At 37.6% G+C, this 24,990-nt stretch overlaps 1 protein-coding gene across 2 annotated transcripts in view; it reads left to right on the plus strand.

Annotated features, from left to right (window-relative positions):
* SLC24A4 (solute carrier family 24 (sodium/potassium/calcium exchanger), member 4) overlaps positions 1 to 22,638 on the plus strand; it is a 97,443-nt gene extending 74,805 nt beyond the window's left edge. The window contains exons 13-17 of one of the 2 annotated variants that reach the window (XM_010583860.1): positions 8,899 to 9,065; positions 11,318 to 11,432; positions 13,580 to 13,692; positions 14,336 to 14,401; positions 16,198 to 22,638. In XM_010583860.1, the coding sequence (XP_010582162.1) occupies positions 8,899 to 9,065; positions 11,318 to 11,432; positions 13,580 to 13,692; positions 14,336 to 14,401; positions 16,198 to 16,350 (614 nt within the window). In that variant the 3' untranslated portion in view covers positions 16,351 to 22,638. The remainder of the gene's footprint in view (positions 1 to 8,898; positions 9,066 to 11,317; positions 11,433 to 13,579; positions 13,693 to 14,335; positions 14,402 to 16,197) is intronic. The other variant, XM_010583861.1, reaches the window with a different exon arrangement.
* Positions 22,639 to 24,990: the final 2,352 nt, after the last annotated feature.

Consider the following 24,990-nt stretch of genomic DNA (forward strand, 5'->3'; position numbering starts at 1 on the left):
ATTAGGGCAGTGCAATCATGTGTTTCTTCTTACATTCCAGGACAATGCAGAAATCTTAACATGTGACAAACATTACCTGGAGACTATATTTGAATTTGTTTAAGATTCAGACAACTTCTTTATGAATAAAAAATAGATTCTGGAGTAGATCTTCCTAAGTGTGTGACATTCACAACAGACAAAATGCTTTGAAATAAGGAGGGAGTTATTAGTTATGCCATTGGCCTTTTTTAAATGCAGTTTTTCTGCATTTTTTGCAAAAGCCTTTAAAGATAGCTGAGGTGCAACAGGCCAAAGTGGAACCACTGATGATACAATTCATACTGGAATGGAGCAAAAGTTCAACATGAACTCAAATAGTTGCGTAAAAGTGGTAATGATTGTTTAAAATCCTCATTGTTATCTTCAGGTTTTGTTAATCCTGTTGTCTGGAGATGATTATCTGTTAGTTGGATTCTCATTGCTCAACTCGTATATTCTGAGGGAGAATTCTTTTATTTCTGCTTTCAGAAGTACCACTTTAATAACTTTGGAGAAAATGTAAAGAACCAGCATCATGCTTTGTTGTTGTTTAAGTACTGTGGCACAATCAGTAGCCTAGAAAAATCCTGACATTTAAAACTGGCTTTAGGGAAAAGGTACTTTGCAGGCAGTTTCCCAGAATCCCCTCTGTTTTTCTTTTGATATATTTTCAGGCCAGGAATAAAGCATATACATATTCTAAAGATCAGAAGTTCATGTATTCTTTCAGTACTATAAAGAGCTCAATGAAGAATAGGCTTTCACTTTCCAATAGGGCTTTCCAAGTCAACTCCTTGCAGTAGAAAATTCACTCCAGTATTTTAAGAGCTGCAACAGAAATGGCTACGAATTGGCTCAAACCTTTTTTCTACTGTTTTGTAGTCACCTTTTTTAGCCTACCTTGGGGTTTGACTTTCTTCCTTCAAATTGTGTATTCTAGATCCTTTTGCAAGAGCAAGTTTTTTCTGAAGCAGAAATAAATGTAAGTGAAGTTTAAAGCACTAAATCATCTCTGAGTGCTTCCTAGTAATCATTTGCCATCTGTGAGTTTTGCTTATTGTTGTCTTTTATCCTCTATTAACAGCAGTGGTCAGCAATAAATGCAGGGCTTTAGCTCACAGAAATAGAGAATAAAGTGGTTATATGAAAACAGTCTGAAACTACAGCATCCAGCCTAGATCCCATATGTCAAACATCCAGAGATTCACCCCCAGGGTGTGGTTCAGGCCCAACTTGAAACAGGAGACAACACATAGGTTTTATGGAAACTACATATGGTATCATACAAACCGGCCTTTGCCTTTGGTTTCTGTGTAGGAATAAACTTTCTCTTCAAATGAGGAATTTCTTTCTTGACCTAACCTTTAGGCCATGATGATTATCTTCCAAGAGAAAGGCTTATTTAATGCTTTACAATTCGATTACTGTACAGTTGTTTGGAAACAGGTATTAAACTTTTAAACACACACACACCCCCCCCAGATCAGAACAAAGCAGGATGAAACTGAGAAGGCATACGTTGACAACAAAATGATGTGTAAAAGCCCCTGCATAGCTCAGTAGTCTTTTAGAGCCCAGACTCAGAAAAGCATTTCTGTGCAGCTCTTAATGGATGCTTAAATCCCATTCACTGTCACATGTTCAGGATCCTTTAAAATACTCGGTGTTCTCAGCTCCTGCTGGTTTCATAGAAATGAAGAACTCCTTCTCTTACAGGATTGGACCATGGATGCTTTATATAAGTCGTGATGGTGTTAGCTAAAATGGGAATAATAATTCCCAGAGCTAAAATGAGATGGCAATAAAGGAGATTAGCAATCCTGCCCATTTTTGTACGGATCCAAAATACAAAGGCAACATGTAGGATAGAAGCAAAAAGGAATTAACAGTATCTACTAAAATGTAAAAAATGTTCGTACTTGGTCAAACCAAATGTTTGTCTCACCCAATATTCTGACTCCAACCATGACATTATGAAGAAGCTTGGGGAATAATGAAACAGGACAAGTTGGCCTTCAGCTATTTTCAGTTCAAGGAACTTCCTGGACTGGGTGTAATATCTGAGTATTTAAAAATCCTTAATGTATTTCTTCTTCATTAACCTGTCTAATTCTCATTGAATCTTTGCAAACATTTAACACCCACAACATCCTTTGGGAAGGAGTTTTATGGTTGTGTGAAGAACCGTCTCCTTTTACTTGCTTTGAATCTGGCTTCTACTAGCTTCATTTAATGTCTGTTATTGGAAAACACATTGAACAAAGCAAACCCCATGTACCTCACTTGAACACTCAGGATGCTGTAGCTCTTTGTTATATCCCCTATGGAGTTGTATGTCCTCAAGGTTGAGCTAGAGACTGAAAAGAGTTCTGTGTAGAAACCTCTATGGTTTCTGTCTCTGCAAACACTGATGCAGAGTGTTCTTTTAGCTTCTCTGCAATGCCCCTATGTTCTCTCAGTGCTCCTTTATTCTCCGATCACTAGTGGACCCAGCAGATTCCCTGCTCCTAATGTGTTTGAAGTAAGATTTATTGTGAATTTTGATCCTTCTTTGTAGTTGTTCCTCAGACTCTCTTTTTGGCCTGCTTTATGGGTGCTTTTGCCAAAGTTCGGAAACATGACTTAGGTGGCTGACTTAGGAAGAGAGCTAGTTTCCATAGCTTCTTTGATGTTGCAAGAGAGAAGTTCTTCCAATAAGGTAGTTCAGAGCAGGACCTAACTGTAGTATTCTGAAATGCTTTTTTAGAAGACCTTCCTCTTGCCACTGCCTGTATAATGGCACATCTACCTTAGAATTTTATTTCAGAACACAAGTGTGCTTCTGAGGCACATCCCACTGTTGTCCTCATGTACTGCACTTTGATTTGCATCATGTTCTTGGAGCTCATGAACCAGACTCCTTTTTTAGAAAACTAAACTGGAAAATGTGCTCCAGAAGAGCAATGAGTGTGCTTTACCTTGGAGAAGGATACACAGCATAAATTGGAAGAGAAGTGAGCAAGGATTTAATTTAGTAACTCATCACTTCATTCTGAAAGGGTAAAGAGGGACTTGAGGACGTCTGTAAATCCCAGTTCTCTGTAAAAAACCCCATAGATAGAGTAGACAGCAAGGTTAAAACATCAAAATTAACCATGCCAAAATCCAACCAAGTCAAACAAGGTATGGGGACTACCTCTGCTCAGTTACATTTTGTTGTTGTTGAATATTGTCCTGTGTAAACATATAGTGACTCTGAGATTGAAGCTTGTTTCTGCATACTGGAGCAAATTCTTTTTTCCATACCAGTTTCCACTGTACCAAAAATGTGTCTTTAAGAGAAAATTATTGGCATAAATCCAAATATGCAAAGCGTGGTAAAGGCACAGGCTGAAAATAGAAATCTGAGCTGTTTTGGACAGATCTCATGGTCTGGAATTTGGAACTTGTATTCTGGGAAACGGAACTTCAGAGAAAAGTGTCAGTAGTTTGGAAAACAGTCTGTTTTGGATGAAGATGAGAAGTAAAACCTCGGTATTTTCCACAAGAAAAAAAAAAAAAGAATTGTTTCCAAGGCTCTGTTGCAGGAGAATTGCAATAAAAATGTTTTAGTATGTCAACTGCCCACTTGGAAGGCTGACAAAGGTTATGCCTTCTTGGATACCTTTTTACACACTACTTATCCTGTCTCTAGTGTGGTAACACAGAGAGTCTCTTGCCTCCACAATTCCTAGGGAAAGTTGCAGAGCTGAAATCAGTAAGGATTTTCCAAGAGGGTGGAGAGGCAACTGCTGTGTTAATTTTCCTAACAGCAAATTGAAAACCATTTTCTCAGAAATTTTTTATTTTGCAACAAAGGCATTTTTCAGTGGAAAATAATTCTGATGGAAAATTCACGATGGGTCTAGTTTGTTATATTTATTTCAGTTGTTTCTACGTTGAGTCCCATACTTGGAACAAAAATTTACATTCCTCCCTTGTGTTTTGGATACTGTACATGCTCAGAAATGAATTAGGCTTTCAGATTGGCTAATTTACATGTATTAAAGTTTTACAGTCGGTCTCAAGTCTGATGAACAACAGCACTTTCTAGCAGAATTTTACTTGCTGTGTGTATTATTAAAAAGCTCCCAGTATGTATGTTACTGTACACATTTTCAGGTCGAGATTTGAATTAATATTGGTAATGATATGTGGGTGTAAATACATTTTTGTAAATATAAAGCCTAATTAGGACCAAGGGGACAGGTGATTTAAAAATCACTTTATATGGGGGGAAAAACAGTTGGGCTTTTTTCTTTTTAAGTGAAAAATAGTAGAGAGATTTTAAACGATTAAAAAGTAATTTAAAAATGATGAAGTGGAGCACCAAAAAAATCTGCAGGAATAATCTTCCTAGGCCAGCCTGAACATGTCTTATTTTTCTTCTAAGTTTACCATTGTCAAAAGCAAAAAAAACCCAGAAAAATAGAAATCCCTAGTAAACTCCAGGAAGCCTTTCTCATTTTACAGATAGACTTAAATTAGAGAAAACCTTTCCCATTTTTCAAGTTACCTTAAATTGGAGATTTATACAAATTCCTATAAATACAGTTATGAAAATCCTGTATGCCAATTAGATTCATGCTTTTCAGGGATGTTATAATTTTTTTAGATCAGTCAGCTACTAATTGCTTTGTGTAAGGAGATACTTTTTTCACAAGTGAAAGTTCAGGCATGTTCTGAAGTAGCTAACGTGTGGAGCAGTGGTCTATGCTTGACTACCACACTTTTAAAGGGAAGACTAAGTGGAAAAGCTATCAAATTCAACTAACTACACTCACTTAGATCTGATTCCTGACAGTGTAGTTGCAGACTCCAGTCTGTCTAAACTCAAAAAAAGTGTTATCTGTGCAGCTTATTGACTAGGACATGTAGGCTGTCTGCACTATATGTGTTTGGAAGTTCTGTTTCAGACTAGCTCTAACTTGGTCCCATGGACTAAACGCCTATTATTATTTGGAGCACTTTTAAGTTTGTGCCTCTGGTTCAGCTCTATACCAAAGGAATCTCATTGGTGTGATGCAAGACTGCTCTGTGTTGCAAACTAAAATACAGTAAATTGCAAACCAAAATACAGTAAATTGGGACAATCAGGAGATTTACTTCAAGGGTACACTCCTGATCTGATTGAAAACAAATGTAGTTTCACACTTTCGTACTAAGCTCTTCTCAACTCTGTGTGAAAGTTGCAAATAGGACAGTATTTTTCCTGTAAAAGGCACTTTCTTTAGTGCCTTAAGGAAATATTCATTTCCTCTCAGTGCTGTGATGTGTGTTGTTGACTTTGTTCACCAGGACACTATCGTATGTAAAAGTAATTATTGTGAGCATAACATCTGGAAAGATGACAAGCCCAGAAATGTATTGAAAATTAGCAAAGGGCTCTTTGTTGTAGGGCTGCTACTTCATTTTCAGAAACATTGTAATCAGGCTCTTCTGTAATGATACCTCTCTGAAATACTTGGCATGCTTGGCTTCCAAATATCTGGAAAAACAGAAAAATGGATGTATAAATTAGGAAAAACAACTTCATGCGAAAACCTCATCTTTATGTTTTACAGCAGGGTCAAGTGAACAGAATATAGACCAGTATTGCTTTCTGTAATAAATCAATATTCTTTCATTATTCTTGTGGGGGGTGCAACAAACAAAATACACCTTTTCTCAGCTATGTGTGTTGCCGCAGGAGCCTTCAGTCCCAGGGCTCGCGGGAGTGGCCAGTACTGCTATTAAAACAACTGAGCTAAAGTCTTGTAATGGGACTGTTTGTCTGTTTTTGCAGAACAGCTATGTATTGAATAATAGCCTTAATGAGGGTGATAATTTTCTTTCTTGCAGATGTACTGGGGAGCTAAGCAACAATCATAAAACAATTTATCATGAACTAAAAGCATACCCCAATTTAACAAATTTATTACTAAATCATTTTAATGATTATTTTAGAGTAGGTAGTCAGAAACAAAACAACAGAGCAGGACAAGAAGTAATTCCAAAATAAATTTAAAAAAAATATTTAAGCTGTATATTGTTTGTGCAATCATCTAAGCCAGGTGAAATGAATGAAGTCGTTGATTTCCTAAGGAAATAAAGTCTCACCTTATTGAGGTTGCTGCTAAACTTACTAAATTCTTACAAAACTACCAAGTTACAGCATAAGAGTAGACTTCTTTAGCACTGGGTGCCACAAGTTCCATGACCTAGCATAGTAGGAGCTGAAGAAAAGGGCTTGGGGCAGAACTGAGGACAGATATACTTAAGGCTTTACATAAAAGTTTATAAAAGCTAGCAAACCCTGACACAAAAGAGAAACCAATGTAAAGTGTGTCAAGTAGGCTGCTTTGGCCATGGTGGTTCAAAACTATTCCAGGCTAACTGCAGATGGCCAGTCAGCTTCTCTATTAACCAACAAAACCCCAAATTACATGCAGTTGTTGTTCCCAAAGTCTCAAGCCTGGTTGCCATGTAATGAATGCAAATGTCACTTCCACAAACCATCTAGCTGTAAAAACCAGTTCCAACTCATGACATGGTGTGAAAGCATCACCACTAATAGAGCCAGGAATTTTAATCTGACACACATCCATTCAAACTGAGCAGAGATAAGGGAAAGGCAAGTCCTCCTCCACTAATGCTTTGGTTTTCCTGGAACTGAGCAAGCATAGCAATGCCAGTGGTAAGACACTGTGAATTCTCACAGTTAAGCATTTGTTTAAGTAATTCAGGGCACTAGGCAGGATTCCTGACAAGATACATATTCCCCAGCAGAGGCTGAGTGCATCTATTTATTCTCTATTTGTTCTCCAGGCAATTTTGTTTCTTTTATTCACATTATTGAAAAGAGAAATGGGACTGAATCTCCTGTGTGTAGCAACACTGAAGTCAGTCAGATTACACCCACATCAGATCAGAATTGGATCCATAATTTTCTCCTGTCAAACAGTCACCCACTCACCATGCATTTAGAATTATGCACTGAGGAAATTACTGGCCTAGGCCATGCTGACTTGTTTGACTATGAACCAAGCTTAGCAACTTGGGTAGATAAAGAGTACAAATTAACTAGCAGGAGTCTTTTAATGATCTAAACTGTAACCAATTAAACAGGAGGATGTATAAATTACCATAGGATATTTACAGCCTTGTTAACAGAATTAAAGTGAGATGTGAGCTAAGTGTTATTTTCTGGGTAGAACAGATAAAAGATAACTGTTTTAAAAATCTGTATAGCAGTATATGTAGCCAGAGGGAAAAAGAACTTTTCTGTAAAATCTGTAATAGATCCCCAGTGACATGTAAAGTTCTAGAATTAGAATTGACCCTAGGAGACTTCAGTAGTTTTATGTGTTAGAAGTTCCACAGCCACAAGCTAAATGGGAATAAAAAGCTAAGCTTAGTCTTAGATTTCCTGGTGGGTTGATGGCATCTCAGAATTCACAGGGAAATCTCAAGTTAAGGAGCTGATTCATAACTTGAGCAAGACAATTTAGTACTAGAATACATAGTGAAGTAAATGAATAAAGACTTGGATTTGGACTCACCAAGTTGAATTAGACTAGGAAGCAGCCTCATAAATTACAAAAGTATTATTAATTTTTAAATGTTTAATTTCATTTCATCTGGTGCACAGTGGTCCAGAGGACAGATTTCAATGTAATTAAATTCGCTGACAAAAACTCCCATTAGACAAATCCTAAATCCCAGTGTCTCTGCTGAAAGAAAATTCCTGGTGAAATTGATAGGAGTTTTCACTGATTATTACCTGCCCTTTATAATTTAGCTAAATAACTTCACTGGGAGATGTATCTGATATTTTTCAATGCGATCAACTATTTTATTCAAAATGGCATATTTTATTAGATCTCATGCATATCTTTATCAGTTAATGATGGAAATCCTTACTAGCATAATTCTAAAACAATGTAAAGAAAACCCAAACAAAAACCACCATGCTGTTGGCTGCGATACTCTTGTTTAGCCTGATAAGCAAATTTATTATCCTATTTGCAGGATACCTCATATAAGTGCCCCATTTATTTATGACCCAATTATAAAATAATTCTCTTTTATGTATTGATATTTATGTGCACATTTACAATACTTTACATTTTTAAAAAATGACAAGGTCTGTACTTGTCTTCAGTAGTGACAGTTCTCTGGTATTTCTCACCAGTTGATTTTGGAGAGCTGTGTGAGGGAGGTCAGTATCTTCAGTTTCCTTTTATGGAGGGTAAGAGAGCATCTCAAGGTGGTACTCTATGCAGTTTGAGAGAGATAACAAGTCTAGATTTCCTACGTACCAGTTTAAAGTTCTTCCCAAGTGACCACAGTGAGGCATGTGAAACAAGTTTGTCATGTTCATAGGCTGGGTCTGTGCTTCTGTTTTCTGTGAAAGTATTTTCTGTTGCTGCACAAAAGGTACAGGTTATTTTCACTACAAAGATTTCCATCTTCCTTTTTAAAAAGGGAGGGGGGCGGGTTTTTTTGGTTGTTTGGTTTTGGTTGTTTTTTTTTTTAATTTTGGATTAATAGTAATACAGGTATTTGAAAGAGCAACAAACCTGGCTGTTAATTTTGGTTTTAAAATCAGCCATGCTTTTAAATCATTGTAGTTCTTTCATGGATTACATAGACCTTGGCAGGCTTAACTGTTAGGCTCTGGGTGTGCACACAGAACTTGGCTGAGAGTGATGAGACTAAGTATAGATGGAAGGTACACTGGAAAATGAGCTGACATGCACAGTTGTAAACATCCTTCTGGGATCTTCTGGGATCATCTGCTGTGTTCAAAGAGGTGTAACCGGGCCTGGGATAGTGATGGGAAAGCTAAACTGGTTCTTTCCTTTCTTTGTCCTGCAGATGGAAAAATGAACAAAATTAAATGGATTTTGACATGGCCGCTGATATTCGTGCTCTTTTGCACCATTCCAAACTGCAGCAAACCACGCTGGGAGAGGTGCTTTATGGTGACATTCGTCTTATCCACTCTCTGGATTGCCTTGTTCTCCTACTTCATGGTGTGGATGGTAAGTGCATGTAGCAGGACTTCCATACTGAGTGAAATGTGCCTCTCAACATAGATAATAGGTATTTTGTGTATTTTTTAAAGGCATGTAATTGTAGTGCAGTCTTTTCAGCTCATGTTCTAATTATTACAATTCTAGCTTTCTGCTGCTCTTTTCTGCAAAAGTAATTGGGCCTTTACTGTATAGGGCCCAATACAATACAGAAATGTGCCAGCTTGATTTTCAAGAGAATGTGGACCTCCACATCCTACTAGTAAAAGGGAGTTTAAATGAAAACATTTAACTCTCAGGAGCTGAGACACCTTTAGAAATTTGGCTACAGGGTCTGATACTGAAACACGCATAAAAGGCAGATGGATGACTCAGAAGTGGTGTAAAACACCTCGAGTAGACGGAATAATACAAGAAAATCCTTCTTAGTGAAGAATATTATGATTGCTGATATGTTTCCATTTGCCTTAGATCTGTGAGAAGCAGTGTTATCAGGTGTAGATCTCTAAATTGTTGTCAATTCAGGATCATGCTTATTTGAAGATTTGAATAAGTTCCTATTTTTTCTTTCTTACCCTCTTTCAGTTTCTCAAGTTTATGTTTTCAGTCAAAGCAGCAGCGTGAATAGGAAAGCTCCTCAAATACTTTGTGGTGGAAAAATTAGCCATACATTGGAAGTATAGAAAGTTACCTTTTTCTACATTTAAAGATGGAAAACCAAAAAGTTGTATATACCTATTACCGGAAGATTGATAGGATATGCTGCTGAAGAATTTATATGCCCTTTTTTCCTTTTAAAGGAAAATATAGTGAAGAAACCTTCAGCTGTTTTCATATTGGAATTTATAGTCTCACATATATACAGTCATAGTCATATATATTTTTATATATATATACACACACACACATACACTCTTCTAGTTGTGCATATGGAAGAGTTTTTGTTCATGAGCTTCTTACCTGCAAAATCTTTTTTGCATGGAGAACATCTCTACCTTCCTCAAATGTGTCAGGCATTGGCATTTGCAAAACGCTTTATATTTATGTTTCCTCTCATGGAAGATTGTGTTTTCCATATACTTTTTGCAACTTTCTATATAAGTTTTGTATTGTAAAGTAATCCTCTTTTCTCTTAACGTAGACTGTTAGAGAAACTCATATGCCAGCCATTCATTCTGCCTGGCATAATGGTGCCAAAGCCACACATTCATTTCATACCATATGTCCTTCGCAAGGCCATGCTCTGTACCTTGGTGCCATTTGTAGATATCCCCTTCGCAAAGGAGAGATGCGCTCATGAAGGCTGCAACACAGCTTGTTTTAAGAGGCAGCCAGATCTAAATACCCTCTTACCACCTGCAGCAGGAGAATCATGCCCACTCCTATTTCTGAGTCACAGCTTGTCCCTCAGAATAAGGTTTGTGAGTGGGTTCCTAAAATCCACCTTTTCTTTGGTGAAGGGGCTAGTTTTTCTCATGTAAGAGACTGGCAAACTATTTCAAGAAAACAACACAGAGCCTTAAAGACTTCCACCCTTAGCAGTCTCAGCAGGGAAGCAGCTGCCTGTCCCTGATTCGGTCTTCTCACTCTCACAAGGCTATTTCCTTTTCAGTTGCCTGTTCAGCCTTTTCTCTTGATACTTTTTCAGCCTTCTTTGGATGTTCCAGCTAAATACAGTTCCCTGTCCTTTCCAAGAGCTCTGCTACAAGCTTCAGACATTGCCTAAGCTCTTTTAAAGCTGCGTCTGGACTCTCAGGGGACAGCATAACCAGACTTGTTCACTTTGGGATTATATCAGAAGTCATGCAAGAAACTGTTTCCTTCTTCATGTGTTGGGATAAAATAAGTGCTTTATATCTCTGCTCCTATATCACAATATGAATTGGTTGCAGTCCTTCTGAGAGTAGAACCAGTGAGAATCTTGCCATTCTTGGAAATGGAAAAAAAAAAATCCCACAGGTTGGATTATATTCGTGCTCCTCCTTAAAAGATCAGTACGTCCTATTAGAAGTACAGAAAATGGAGCTTTTTGTTTGCTCTTAAAATGTTGAATTATATGACTGAAAGTACTTTTCCTTTTACAGGGTTGGTTTTAGGCTGGTTATTCCACAATTATTTAACTTGCAGAAATGGATAAATATCCTGAGTCTAATCCTGTTAGAGTCCACACCAGAAACCAAAGTTAAGAGTATGCCACAACTGTACTGGAATGAGGAGACTTCCCAAATGTGATAGGTTAATCTATTTTCCTTACTGTTCAGGTGACTGTGATTGGATACACCCTTGGGATACCAGATGTTATCATGGGCATTACTTTCCTAGCTGCAGGAACAAGTGTCCCAGACTGCATGGCCAGCTTAATAGTAGCAAGACAAGGTACTGTGTCTGCTGAAACATAACTGCATTCTTACATACATGCTCTGTGAGTTGCTTCCACCATACATGCAAATTCTCAGTGCAATTTTATTCTTTTTTTTCTTTTATTTTTACTGTTTCAGGGCCTTGTTAAAAGCCAAAACACTGCGCTAATTATTGTGAACCAAATAAATAATCTCTGTCCTGTTATCTTTTTCTTAATGGGACTTGGCACGCCCTAGCATTCTAGAAGGTCATTCAACACTCAGAAATCCCATGCATGGTATGTATCAGTCAGGGTAAAAAGATAAAAGTAGTAGACAAAACTGGAATATCAGCTATCAAAAACTACATTGAAGAATATATGCTGACCCGCACTTGTCCCTGTAAAACTTGTACTGTTTTCTAGAAGACCTCTCGAACCCAGGGAAGTGAAGTGGTTTAAGAGAATCTGGCAGAAGTGATGTTGCTCCAGGCATACTTCTCATCCAATGCAGACCTCTTTCCCATTGGGACATATGAATAGCTGCACTGGAAAGGGTTTTAGATAAATGTCAGCTATGTCCTCATCAGTTTTCCAATTGAAATTGTCAAAGGCTTTCTCACATACCTTTAAGTTTTGATTGAGGTTCTTTACATTTCTTTTGTTACTTGAGAGGTACCTGTAGCCACATCCCTTCCTGTTGTTGAAAAACATTAAACCTGACAGTGTGATTTCCTATACTGCAGTAGAATAAGAAAAGGTCCTAATTGTATTCTTTTCCACTGTTCCAATTCCCATAGTCTTTTTTTTCCAGATAATGAGATCTCCAGCACACATCATTGGGCAAACAGCAAGGGTTCTGAAGTGATAAATTAAGTACTCAAAAGCCCCACCTTTGTAGTTTGAGATAGGAGTAGTGCTGTTAAATGTTAGTTGATCAAAAAGAATTACATATTTAAAATATTTCGTTTTCCAGGTTGTATTATTTGTTGTGTCCTGGAAATTCTGACAAAAAGTAGTACAAAAAAGTATTCAGGATTCTTATGGAAGCACCTTCCCACTAAATTAGTTTTCCATACATAGTATTAAAGTGAACAGATTTCTGCAAGAACAGAAGGAAAACTTGTTACATTTTTAAATTAACAGACCGCTTCTTTAGATTAGTTCTTCTTTAGTATTAGGCAAAACTACTTTAGGGATTGTTTCCTCTGGAAGTGAAGGTAAGCACTAGCTTGGCAAAAAGCAGCCCCATTCTCTCAAAGACAATACAGGGACTTTGCACTAACTTGGATTCCAGATGTTTACTGACAGATTGCAGGCAAGTATCTAAAAAGTAGAGATGGTCACTACCATAGTATGGATCCAAAGCATAATCTTTCTCTCAGTGGCTTCCTGAAAGGAGATACTGTACTTATGATGTGGTAGTGTCTGTCTCCACTCTGTGTACTCAAAGTATTTGTGGGACATGTCCCATTTACGTCACAGTTCCTCTACCTTTCCAATATTCACTTTGTGGAAGTGATTCAACAGTTAGGCCAGTGCCTAAGGGAAATTAGCAGAGGCAGAGAAGTATTCTGCCTTCCTCACATCCATTGACACTGGTGCAGAATGAGATGCCAACCAGTGATGAGCATTAGGAGTAGATTTCGAGTAATGCCTTGGGACTTTACCACTATTCACTCTTTTTTCCTCCCCTGTAGCATTTTATTGTTCCTGAAGTGAAATCATTGCTGATTAAGCCCCACAGAAGTGCTTAATATCTTTGGCTACCATCTATCTGGTTGGGTTCTTTTCAGAATCACTTTTCTTCATTCACATGAGATAAGGGCCACATGTCCACATACTAAATCCAGTACATAATCTCCAGGTTACTTGTGGCTGCAGGCTACCTAGAACAAGACTTGTTTTTTTAATTGGCATGTAACTCAGATGCTGAATGGATACCACACACCCCGTAAAGGCTCTCCAAGACACAAGGAAGATGTAGTTGGAGTGACCAGTTTTTGCACACTTTTTTTAGAAGTCATGCAAAGATTATAGAAATTGTCTCCCTACCTCAGATACTCTGGCCAGTCCAAGAGGGCTTGGATCAATGCAGATCATTCCCCTTTAGTTTCCTCTAGTACACAGAGTAATGGTCCTATACTTTGTTTTTACCCAAGAGTTGTTGTTTTTTTCTCTGCAGGCCTCGGTGACATGGCAGTATCCAACACAATAGGGAGCAATGTCTTTGACATTCTGGTGGGCCTTGGCGTTCCATGGGGTTTGCAGACCATGGCGATTGATTATGGATCAATTGTATGTATACTTGGAAAATCTTTAATTAGTTCTTTTTGTCTATTTAAAAAAAAAATCATAAAAAGAAAGCATGCAAATAAAATTTAAAAAAAAACCCCAACAACCTGCTGAGCATGTTATTGGTTGCTAAATAAGTTGTTATTTCTTTGCCAAGGAACCAGGAGTTAAGGAAGCAATTCTTTTTCCACAAGCCACAATTAATTCCCAATTTGTCAACTGGAGTACATTATACTGGATAGCAGAAAAATAGCGCCATGGATAGCTGTTTGTGACTCACTCATTTTCTCACTACACAGCTTCAGGCACACCTGGCTGTTTCCCTGTGCCCTAGTATTTTTGTCTGTAAGTTGAGAATAACAGCTTATCTCTCTCTCCTGAGGATCTTTTAACATAAAATCCATTATAAATGCTGATTTATTTTTTTTTATGGAGGTGGAATTACTTATACATTTGTTTTGATTCCTTAATCTTCCTGTTCTTCATTATGATAAATCTGTCATGGATTTGTGTTGTTTAAAATGTGTAAGTCAGTGACTATTCAAAACAAAAGGTGGACCATAAATCAGTAAATTGATTTCTGATCTCCAAAGCACAGTTATATGCTGAGCATTTTAAAGATCTCTTCTCTGTCTAATTCCCACAGGTTAAGATAAACAGCAAAGGACTGGTCTATTCAGTTGCACTTTTGCTAGGATCAGTGGCACTTACTGTAAGTATTTGAGTATCTCCAAGTATTCCAATTGCAATATACTTATTAGGTATTTACATGTTACAGAAGGATAAAATGGAAATAGCTATTATCTCCAAAGCATTGATTCTTGTAAAGTATCATTCTCCTAGCAATACCATGAGTTGAAGAGCTACCATTGTCCTCAGTGAGGACTGATGTCTGACATTTGGTGCAAGAGATGCTGGATACGTGTAGGTCCCACTGATTTCAGTGGCAGTGTTGAAATTGTGGCATCCCATAATACTTCTGTGCTCCTGTGTCCTGCTGCATACCCCAGGCCTGTCTCTGCTTTATATTGGGACAAGACCCAGGTATCCTTTATCACCCTTTGCCCTTGTCTCTGATTTCCAAAACCAGTCTGGACTAACTAAGTGCTATAGCCAAAACCCTTAACAAAGACTAGTCGGTGAGGACCGTGAACCTCAGGACTTTGAAAAGGCATGCTAACTGTCACTCAGCATAAGACACTTACCCTTGTAACACATGATTTGTTAAGGTGAAACAATAATTCTGTTTCAAAAGTCAATTTTGCTGGTACTTAAGGTCTGATCCTGCTGACTCCCAGGGAACCCTCTGTGGGAAGAATCAAATCCCAAAGGTATAAAAATATCCACTTATACTAACGTCTTTCACTGAATGCCCGTGGAGGCTCTGTGGAGAAGGGGACCATCACTGGAGATTTCACACTGTTGCATGAATAGGTCTTACAAAACTCCACATCACCTGTGCATGACTTAAGTGATAGAATGACCAGGGCTGTTCACTCTGCCACTAACTTCCTAATGCATCTGATATATAAGCTGTGGGAGCCTGTTCTTTTCTTTTCTTATCCCCCATTCTGCCATACTGCACATTTCCTGTGAAACAACAAAGATGTGTAGACATTTGTATCTGATGTTGCTGTGCGCATATTGGTAATCATGGTACTCAGCACTCTGGAAAAAAAAGGAGGATTATGCAGATGTGTTACTATACTAGCTGTTCATGCTTTTCTGAAAAGAGTCTTTTCATAGAAGAAGCCATATGACCTGAGTTTGAAGCATCTTTTATTGTCTCATTTGTTCTGCTGGATACCCTGATCCACACAGACCCTCCCAGCAAAACTCAGTGGAGAGTTTTGATCAAAACAAATAATAATTCAGAGGCACTCAACACCATTGAAAACCGATGCCTTCGTGAGGACTTCATTGCTTTGCTACCTGTAACTTGTAACTCCCCTTAGTTCTGGAGCTGAGCAAAACGTCAAAGAAAGCACCTCTTCTGAAGCTGTTGAAAGAATGAACATTAGGTGCTGGTGTACTACAGGGACATAAAGGATCTGTAGGGGAGCACTTGAGGGAGAGGCATTCATCTAGTTCAGTGCATGCCTTTAGTTCTTACTGAATCAGTGAAAGAGTGCTGCCTGACTAGAACATGCCCCATGTACTGAAAATGCACCACAGACTGAAACTGAGCACCTAGGGGCCTCTTCCTCAGTTACGTAAAGAACTTGTGAAGGGACCTTAAAATGGGTTCATTTAATATTTGGTAAAAGGATCGTAGGACAACTGAGAGTCAGGGCAGAGTTTGAGTTCTTAGTTTGGGCTTTTACATTCCTTTTCTTGATCAGAAAAGTGTATGTTGCTTTTTTGATCTATAAATCAAAATATATTGAGAATATATTTTTATCTTCGTTCAGGATGTCTAATTCAAAAGACTCTAATTTTTAGTTTATAATGGTTGTTTCCAAAAGTCTCCTTTGGTGCTCAATTAACTAACACTTTGTTTGCTTGCAGGTGTTTGGAATCCATGTAAATAAGTGGAAACTTGACAGGAAATTAGGCATCTACGTCTTGTTTCTTTATGCTGTTTTCCTGTGTTTCTCTATATTGATAGAGTTTAATGTCTTCACCTTTGTCAACTTCCCTATGTGCCGAGAAGAAATTTAAACCACAAGGAGAGAGAATGAAATTCTTCTGATTACATGTGCTGTAAATGACAGGAGGCATTTCACATTTCTACCTTCTTTCCATAAGTAATTTGAGTGTCATTCCTGCTTCATCAGCTAACAAGCACTTTTACCTGTGTGGAAGGAAAGCATACCTTTCTTTTAACATGCTAGCTCGAGGCAACCAAAGCATTTTCCTCCTCTTTGGATATTGCTGCTCAGTCATAAAGCTGTGTGGATCTTATGCAGAACTCTAAAATGACCCATTTATGGGACATTTTGTTGTGTTTTCATTCTCCTTTTGCAGACAATCAAGCACCACCACCAAGGTTAGCAAGAGGATGGGAGAAAAATCTTTATTGTTCTTTTGGTTTTGACATTTATTTTCCATGGAAGAATAAGAGGCAAGTTCAGAACTTTTCTTGGCTCAGTCAAAATATCTCAACTACAGGACCAGAAAGTCCAAGGCACATATCATGGCATGCACTGTTGAGGACATCATTTCCCCCTTCAAGTGCTCTGCTTATAGAGGAACTGCACTGACAGCTTTTGATGGCAGTGTTGAATACTTATCACTCTTTTCAATGCACATGAACAATGTGGCAGAGAAAGAAGAGGAAATGGTTCTATGTTGTATCACTTGTGATGATGCATACTAAAAGTCAGAGTATCTGCATACTGAAGAACAGAATTACATGCAGAAATTCATACTTGAATAATATGTTCTACCGTTAATGAGGAATGTTGTATACATAAATACAAACTAACATTTGTGGAATATTATACCACAAGAAAAACTTTGCATTGGCCTTTGTAAGCCCATTGTGTAAATTTAGAAGAAACTAAACAAATAAAATATAACTGGGTGCTCAGTAACTATCAATTATTGTTATCAGCTAAGAGTAGTATCTGAACATAATCCAGACATTCTGACAACAAAACCCACCCTGATTATGATTTGATTTGATTGGTGGGAGGAAGAAGCTTATTTCATCAGTCAAGAAGCTGGTGTATTCTTCTCCATTTTTTATTTATTCCCAGAAGCTTAATGAAGATGAGTGTCTGACACTGAGCAGTGCAGATAAGAAACACCTAGACAAAAGCAAGTCTGTCAAGAGAATATGGTCCTTGATTTGATTGCATGCAAGTTTTGAAGCATGATATACTTCTTTTTAACCCCCAGTAGAAGCCAAGTTTTGATATCCTTTCCACCAGCATAAATACAGGGATATAAGGAATTACTCTGGATGTAATTGACAGCAAGATCTGGCCCAGAGTATTAAAAATAATGGGTAACATTCCACATTGTAGCAGTCATATGATTGCAAATCACTGAGTGTATTTTGAATTGCTACTAAACTTTAAAAATATTTTAAAGCTGTATGTGAATGATCACATAAAGTTTCTAAAGAAGCACAGTTAACTTTATACATAGATTTTTTTAATTTTTTAATGTTTATAAACCAAAACAAATTAACTAATAGTTGATGCATTTTTAAATATAGTAACATTTTGCACTTAAGACTATATATGAAAAATCCCATTATTGTGTCAATGAGAACATATTATTAAAACCTTAGTGAATAAGCACTTAATCAGAAAGCTCCTTATTTTGACATATATGACAAATAATTATCTTTAGCCAGCTCACATGCAGAATACTGTTTACAGCAGGCAATGTGTTTACAATTAAAGCTATTTTTCAAATTATTTTGGTACAAATTAAGGAGTGTATTCTGCTGTTGAATTATTTTTAGGAATTGGATCCTTTCAGTGTAATCCTAAGGAAAAAAGAGCAACATATTTGTTATTTGCTTTACACTTGGTTACAAATGTCAGTATTAGTATCCATTTAGGTTTTTAATCTTAATTAAGTAGTTATGTAGTTAAACTAGCCAGTCCTAAAGACGGCAACAAATACAACATTATTAAAATGCTTTATTGAATGGGCAAGCATGACAGTAAACACATTTGATCTCAAGTATGCCAGTGACCCCATTTCCAGGCATTCAAGACATTTTTGCTGCAGTGTAAAGCTGAGGAGATGGAATTCATGTTCATCTTTGAGTCTTCTGTTGCAGAAAGGCTGTGAAGATGCAGCATACTGCTGCACCACTGTAGGAGCATCCGTCTAGTCTTAACTCTCTTCCCTGCTATCTTTCAGGAGGACAGTTTGCTGCTGAAAATCTTGTGATGGCTTAGATGTGAGGCTGAAAGGAGCAGAGAGAGAGACTGAGTAAATGGTTTTTTTCCTATGTTCTGCTTTTAGGTGGGCTTGGAGAACTAGCTGTCTCCAAGCAAATGTTTGCTCTTCGCTGCACAGTTCAGGCAGCTCAGGTGTCTTTACACTCCAGAAGAGTAGTTCCAAAATCTAGTTTTGAATGCCTATTGATTAGCTCAGTTGACAGTGAGGAGGACATCAATGTTTACGGTGCCAGACCTAGCAAATTGTACTGTACCTTCATATTTCTGAGCCAGGCAACTTCAGAAGACTAGGGCCAACAATTTGGTCTGTAGCAGCTGATCCCCAGCCCAAATATGCATGAAATTGTGTTTGCTAATGCCATAAATCCTTCAGACATAATTTAGAATTATTCTGCCTAAATTGAATATCACCTGCTCCAGAAAACTAGAGTGTTCTGTTGTAGCAAGAGATAGCCTCAGAAGGTAATACTGACCATAAATCCCATGCCTTGTCCTGTCATCTATAGCCCTCCCTAAAACATAGACCCACTTCAGGACAATTTATATTGAATTCCAATGCTGCATTTCATGACGTGGTCTCATATGCGTCTTCTGCTATGAGACAGGTATCATGCCATGCTTATCATTATAAATAACATTAGTAGGATTCTTCTCTGACACCACTGCATGACCAGGGATGTATTGTTTGCCAAAGAATTATTAGATGCTGTATCAGGGCCTTCATGACACATAATCATATGAAGTAGTTTAATGAGTCCCTATGTAGTTGTTATCCATATGCTAAAATAAATAAAGATGACAGTTACAGACCAAGCCATGCAGATAAACTGAATGGCCTGAGAAGGATCTGGTTGACAAATTGCTGTATATCAGATAAACCCACATCAGAATGTATCAGTAATTCAGGAGGCTATTGCCAAGTAATAGCGGACTAGTGCCTTTCACGTGTATACAAAAAAAAAATAATTTTGCTCATGTGGTCAGGAAACCACTACAAATTTTGCTATTTTTCAATCGAGGAGTGATTTGTGCTTGGCTCTCTGCAATTAGTACAGTTCTGTATTGCATCTGTTCAGACTGTGTCTGTAAAATTTCGTAGCCATTTTGTTGTACTAACTGTTGCAAAAGTTAGCTGGCTGAGTTTGGAATGTATGTCACAATGTTGTGTAAGTTAATGTTCAGCTCAAGAGTGAAAAGAAAGCTAGTGGATGTAAGAGGGAAAACTGTTACTGTGATATGAAAATTGCCAGCATACTAACACTGAAAAGTAATACAACTCAGAAAAAGATATCCCATATCCAGCAAAGCTTAACTTTAGTAGGATTATTCATGCTTAAAGCTAAGCATATATCCAAGTGCCTTGCTGGATTGTGCCCTAAGGTGACAGCAGAGCATGGTTTCTGGGTTTTCTATCATATTCAGATCTTTTAATATTTTATTGGGTTTGTAGTCTAAACATTTTATTTCTTCCTCAAATTGAAATGTTTGGCCAGAATCTGTAGACTTCTGCTCTGCTGATACCACTTTGGATTTCCAGTGTTGTAAATAAGAGAACTGGTTCCTTGTCTCAGACTTCAAAACTGTGCATCTGCCCTGGTGTACAAGCAGGATCAAAACTGGATTACAGCTGGCCAGGGAGAGCTTTTAGCAGCTCTTTTCTACTGCAGTTCCACTGGAGTAGCACAGTCCCACACGGACCCACAGGGTACAGTCCTGTCTGTAGTGAGCAAGTGAGAGTGTTTCCATTGAGTTAAGCAGTGTCTGATTCTATTTACGTACCCTAACAATTGTACTGAATTATAAAGTTGTGTGATGGAAGTCCAGCTCCTGGTACTCTGAATCCTACTGATTCATGGAAAGTATTGCCCGAGTAAAGATTTCAGGATCTACATGTCTAATCTAAAAAGCTACAGTTATGGTTATCTTAATGACTACTTGATGATCTAACGGCTGCTCTCTGGGCTAAAATCTAGCCTAGAAGAACACCTTCAGTCTTCCCAACAGGTACAGTGTAGTCAACCATCTTTCTCCTGGCTCAGTCATTGGCGTGCCAATTTTATTTTCTTTTTATATGCTTGCTGCAGCTGTAACAAACATATAATTTGTTTTTGGTTTTAGATTGTATTTGTAAACATTCTGTCAACATGTAAACAAATGGAAAAGGTCTTTACTAGTCTAATGCTTAGCAATTATAGAGAAGATTCTATTCTGTCCTTGATTCCTTTGTGACTGTGCTTTAATTACACACACTTGTTTTATTATGTGTTTGCTTTAGTTGCACAAATCCCTCATGAGTTTTGTTGTCTTCCTTTCTTGGATTTCTTGCAATTGTAATGCCATTTATTTGTGTCCTACAGTTAAAAGTTTTTGGTAGAGTGCTTTAAGCTGTGTAAATACTGCCTGATTATTCATGCCAAGGAGAGATCAGACCTAATGTAATATGACACAGACACTAAAAAAACAGATAGCCAGGTGAAACCAAAGAATCTTCCTAATTGAAATGCATCACCTTTGGGCATAATGTTCTGTCATTGCAAGCCTCAGATCCCTCTGTTATTTGTGTTTAGGCACTCAGAAGAAAATCTCTGCAGCTCATGCATTTACTGCACAATTTCCTTTCTATTTCTTTGCGTCTGAACTCCAGATTTTTCATTTTGTTGGGTGATGAGATTTATATGATGGTTACACAGGTAAATTATCGCATTTAGTTCCAGCAATTCTGTACCAAACCCTTTATTATTCCCTTGAACTATTTTGAAAACTGTGTATGCAAGTGATCAATGTTCTGCTGAAGAGAAGAATGTCATTCAACTGACACGTGCATTCCAGTTTCTGACCTACTGTGTACATGTTTTAAAACCTCCTTTTGAATAACTTGAGCATACACTTTTCTCACATTTTCCCCTGTGTGAGGTCCTGATATTTTCTCCCCAGAGAAAGCTGTGAAATCCTATACATCCCTGTCCTGAAATGTGAGATACATGTAGCTCCCTCTCCACAGGCTGAGATGTGTATTGATTGTGGCAATTTGTACATCACATTGTTCTGCTTGCTACCATACTTCTGACATACAGTGCACTGTCTGACAGAAATGATTATGGGAAACTAATGCTATTTAGATATTTTCTTACAAGAATTACCAGTTTGAATTTAATTCAATTTATTTTTCTTTTTTACTTGCACAAAGAATGTAAGCGATCATTGCTGTCTTATCACTAAGATGATCTTGGTAAACTTGAAAGACAAATAGAAAGGTTGATTTATAGCAATAGGGAATTGTGACAGAATCTAAAGGTATCAGAATATATCAAAACCAGACAGGTATAATCTCTAGAAAGACTAATACCAACTGAGATGCTTCCTTTCAGAGGGTTTTTACAGCAAGATTATGACCTGCATTCATACACCAGTTGTGTATGCAAAGAGCACTTGTAAATCTGCTTCCCCAGCAGCATCTGTGTTTCAAATGGCTGAAACTCTGCAGCAAAGTTATGACCAAATTCTTGCCTTCACATTCTTGGGAGTGGTGCCAGTGCTCATTAATGTCCTGGTAGTCGGCACAAATTTCTATCAGTGGAACTGAGAGTAGAATTTGGCTCCCACTATCTCCTCCATTGCAAGAAAGTATTTGAAATTGTTTATAATCACTGAAATAACTTCTGAACCTTTTAAAATTCCCTGTGTTTCATACTTGCAGGCATTTGCAGTGCACCCTTAGGAGGTGCAATACCTCTTTAAATATTATTAAAACTTTCTAGAACTGCTTACTTTGAAAACAGAAAGGGATGAGTTTGTAAACTGTAAATAACAGAAATCTATTTATCATGTTATTTATTTTTTCAATGACTGTGACCTTATGCACTGTGAATGCTCTGTGATATGGGGTCCTTTGTACAGATAAATATGTCATGAAATCCAAATGGATTTAATGTGATAATTTGTTACAAAATGTTGGCATGATATTTAATTATTTTTGTTGTGAAAATTTTAAAAAATAGTTAATTCAGCATTTATAAAAGATTATAGCAGTCAGTATTGTAATGCACTATATAAATTATGTACACTATCAATAAATTATATAAACAACTACAGTGTTTGCTGTTTTTTTCTCAGATGATGAGAACATGTGAAACATTCTCATATTTATTGTTGAAAATCTAAATTTTCAGGACCTAACCAGAAGATGCACCTGCACTTTCTTGGTGAAATCTGGACCCTGGTGAACTGAATGACAGAAGGCTCACATTTTCATCTATTCCAGGGAGCATCACCTGGATCAAGCCATTATTTGGGGTGAGTTAAGTGTATCAGTTTGATTCGCAGCAGTTCTGAAACACAAGATTTGCTCTTTTGGGACTACAAATATGTGGTTTGCTGAGAACACAGTTTGCTGTACTGAGGCACTGATCCAGAAGCAATTATGGCAGTCTCAGAAACACCCTGATCAACACTATTTTGGCTGCTTCATCCCATGGTATAGTGGTATCCAGCAGGTTCACACTGAGTACTGGATGCTGACTGGAGGGGATGGAAGCAACTTCCAAAAGCTGCACAGTACTACTTTCCTTTCTGAGTTACCTAAGCTCTGGAGATACTGTGAAGAGGAGGAATAATCCCTCTTACCCTTGATCACCCATTTCCAACATCCCTGTAGTCCACCTCAGGGTCTATGATGACTCCGGCTATACATACATAGTCTCCGGTACAGTCTGTTCTGGGCTGACGAAAAGCTTTTAAATGCAGTTCTTGGAAAAAGAGGAGCTAAAAGTTAACTTTGTCTCATGTGCCGGTATATTAAAAATTTCATTAGACAAGAGTCTGCTCATGAATACTGCTAGCCAGTTTACTACCAGGAGATAACAAGTTAAAACAAAGCTTGACCTTCTTTTTCTTAACCACAATGCATGCTTCTGGAATCCCTGTTGCTGTATAAACCTGTTATTAGCCACTGTGGGTTTTGTGCATCTACAGATGAGTCCTAGTGAAGTGGAGAAAAGGGATATCCTGCATTCTTTGACTTCTGTGTAAGGGTTTGTTCTTTGATGTATGCTAGGCTAACTTTTTCTAAGCTGGGGAAAGGAAAAGATTCCTTCTTACAGACAGAATTAACTTCTAAAAATCAAAATCTGAATGTGGAAAGTATCTCTTCTTTTAATCCCCCATAGGTTTGACATGATGACCCATTGTGATCTGTTATGTAATAGGCTCTATAAAAGGCATATAATCTATGGATTAGTGACACAATAGGCATGACAATTCCTGTGGGCTCTTATCATATGTCATATTGATGCAGCTGCTTCCTACTGTGTGGAAAGCAGAACTCTCATATAATCTGTGCATATGCTGAAAGCACTTCGTTATAGCCAAAGTGCTCATTGTACTTAAGAGCTTCCCCCATAAGCCATTTTTAAACCTTTCCAACTCATCTGCATAAAAATACAAAAAAGGGCTGCAACATGCTGTGGCTTAAGATGGAAAGGGTGAATTAGTCCTAGAAAAGACAAGAATTCCCCCGTCTGGCTTGGATCTATCAGAGAGAAGTGGCATTTTGCAGTTACTGAATATTATTTTGTTAATTAACTTTTGTATAATTGTTTACTTCCAAAGCCTGATACTAGAACACAGTGTCACATTCTAAACCTCTAAAATCTCTGGCTTAAAAAAACACCCAGCAAAGCTCAGACAAAATTTCTTATGTTAAAATTTGTGTTTGTTTTCATATTTTAAATATATTACAGAAATACTTAACTATGTTGCAGAAATCACTGAACATTTTGGAGAAAAATATGAGATTTTTTCATGAAGTTTGGTCAACATCTTTAACAAAACGAATTTCAAAACTTCAAATTCCTGAAACTCTACATTTTTTTAATTATAAATATAGTGAAAGATTTCACACAAAAAAAAAAAAGCATCTCTCAAATCATGTGAAAGTGAAGTAGCACCACAATACCGGATTTTTGTATTCTGTAATTTTGCCATTTTTTTCCTGGGCCTTTTTGATAGTTCTAGTCTTTTTGTTTCTTCTTCCCTAACAACATCTTTGGAAATGCCTAATACTCTCTGAAAACTGATGTTCTGTATTTGCAGAAACTTAGGTCTTTGCTTAGGATGGCTGCATATTTGTGTTAACACAGATTTCCCCCATCTGGGTAGGTCCATGCAGAGCAGCACACCTTTACAGTTTTTTGTCTTGGCAAACTTATTTTCCAGCAAAGCAAGGGCAAACTCTGAGTGGGCCTGGTCCCTCTTGAATTGCAGTGGAGGGAAACGAAAACCTGGGGTAGAGTTGAATTTGTGTGATGCATCTAGGAGATTGTTCATATGCCAATACCCAAGGTGCATTTCACAGATGCCCAGCTGGTGAACAAATATAGAGCATATTTTTTTCTTGGACCTCTGTGCCCAGAACCAACAGAAGGGTTCAGAGCTGAGA

Source organism: Haliaeetus leucocephalus, unplaced genomic scaffold (assembly GCF_000737465.1).
Source record: "Haliaeetus leucocephalus isolate CR32 unplaced genomic scaffold, Haliaeetus_leucocephalus-4.0 Scaffold932, whole genome shotgun sequence".
Taxonomy (NCBI): Eukaryota; Metazoa; Chordata; class Aves; order Accipitriformes; family Accipitridae; genus Haliaeetus; species Haliaeetus leucocephalus.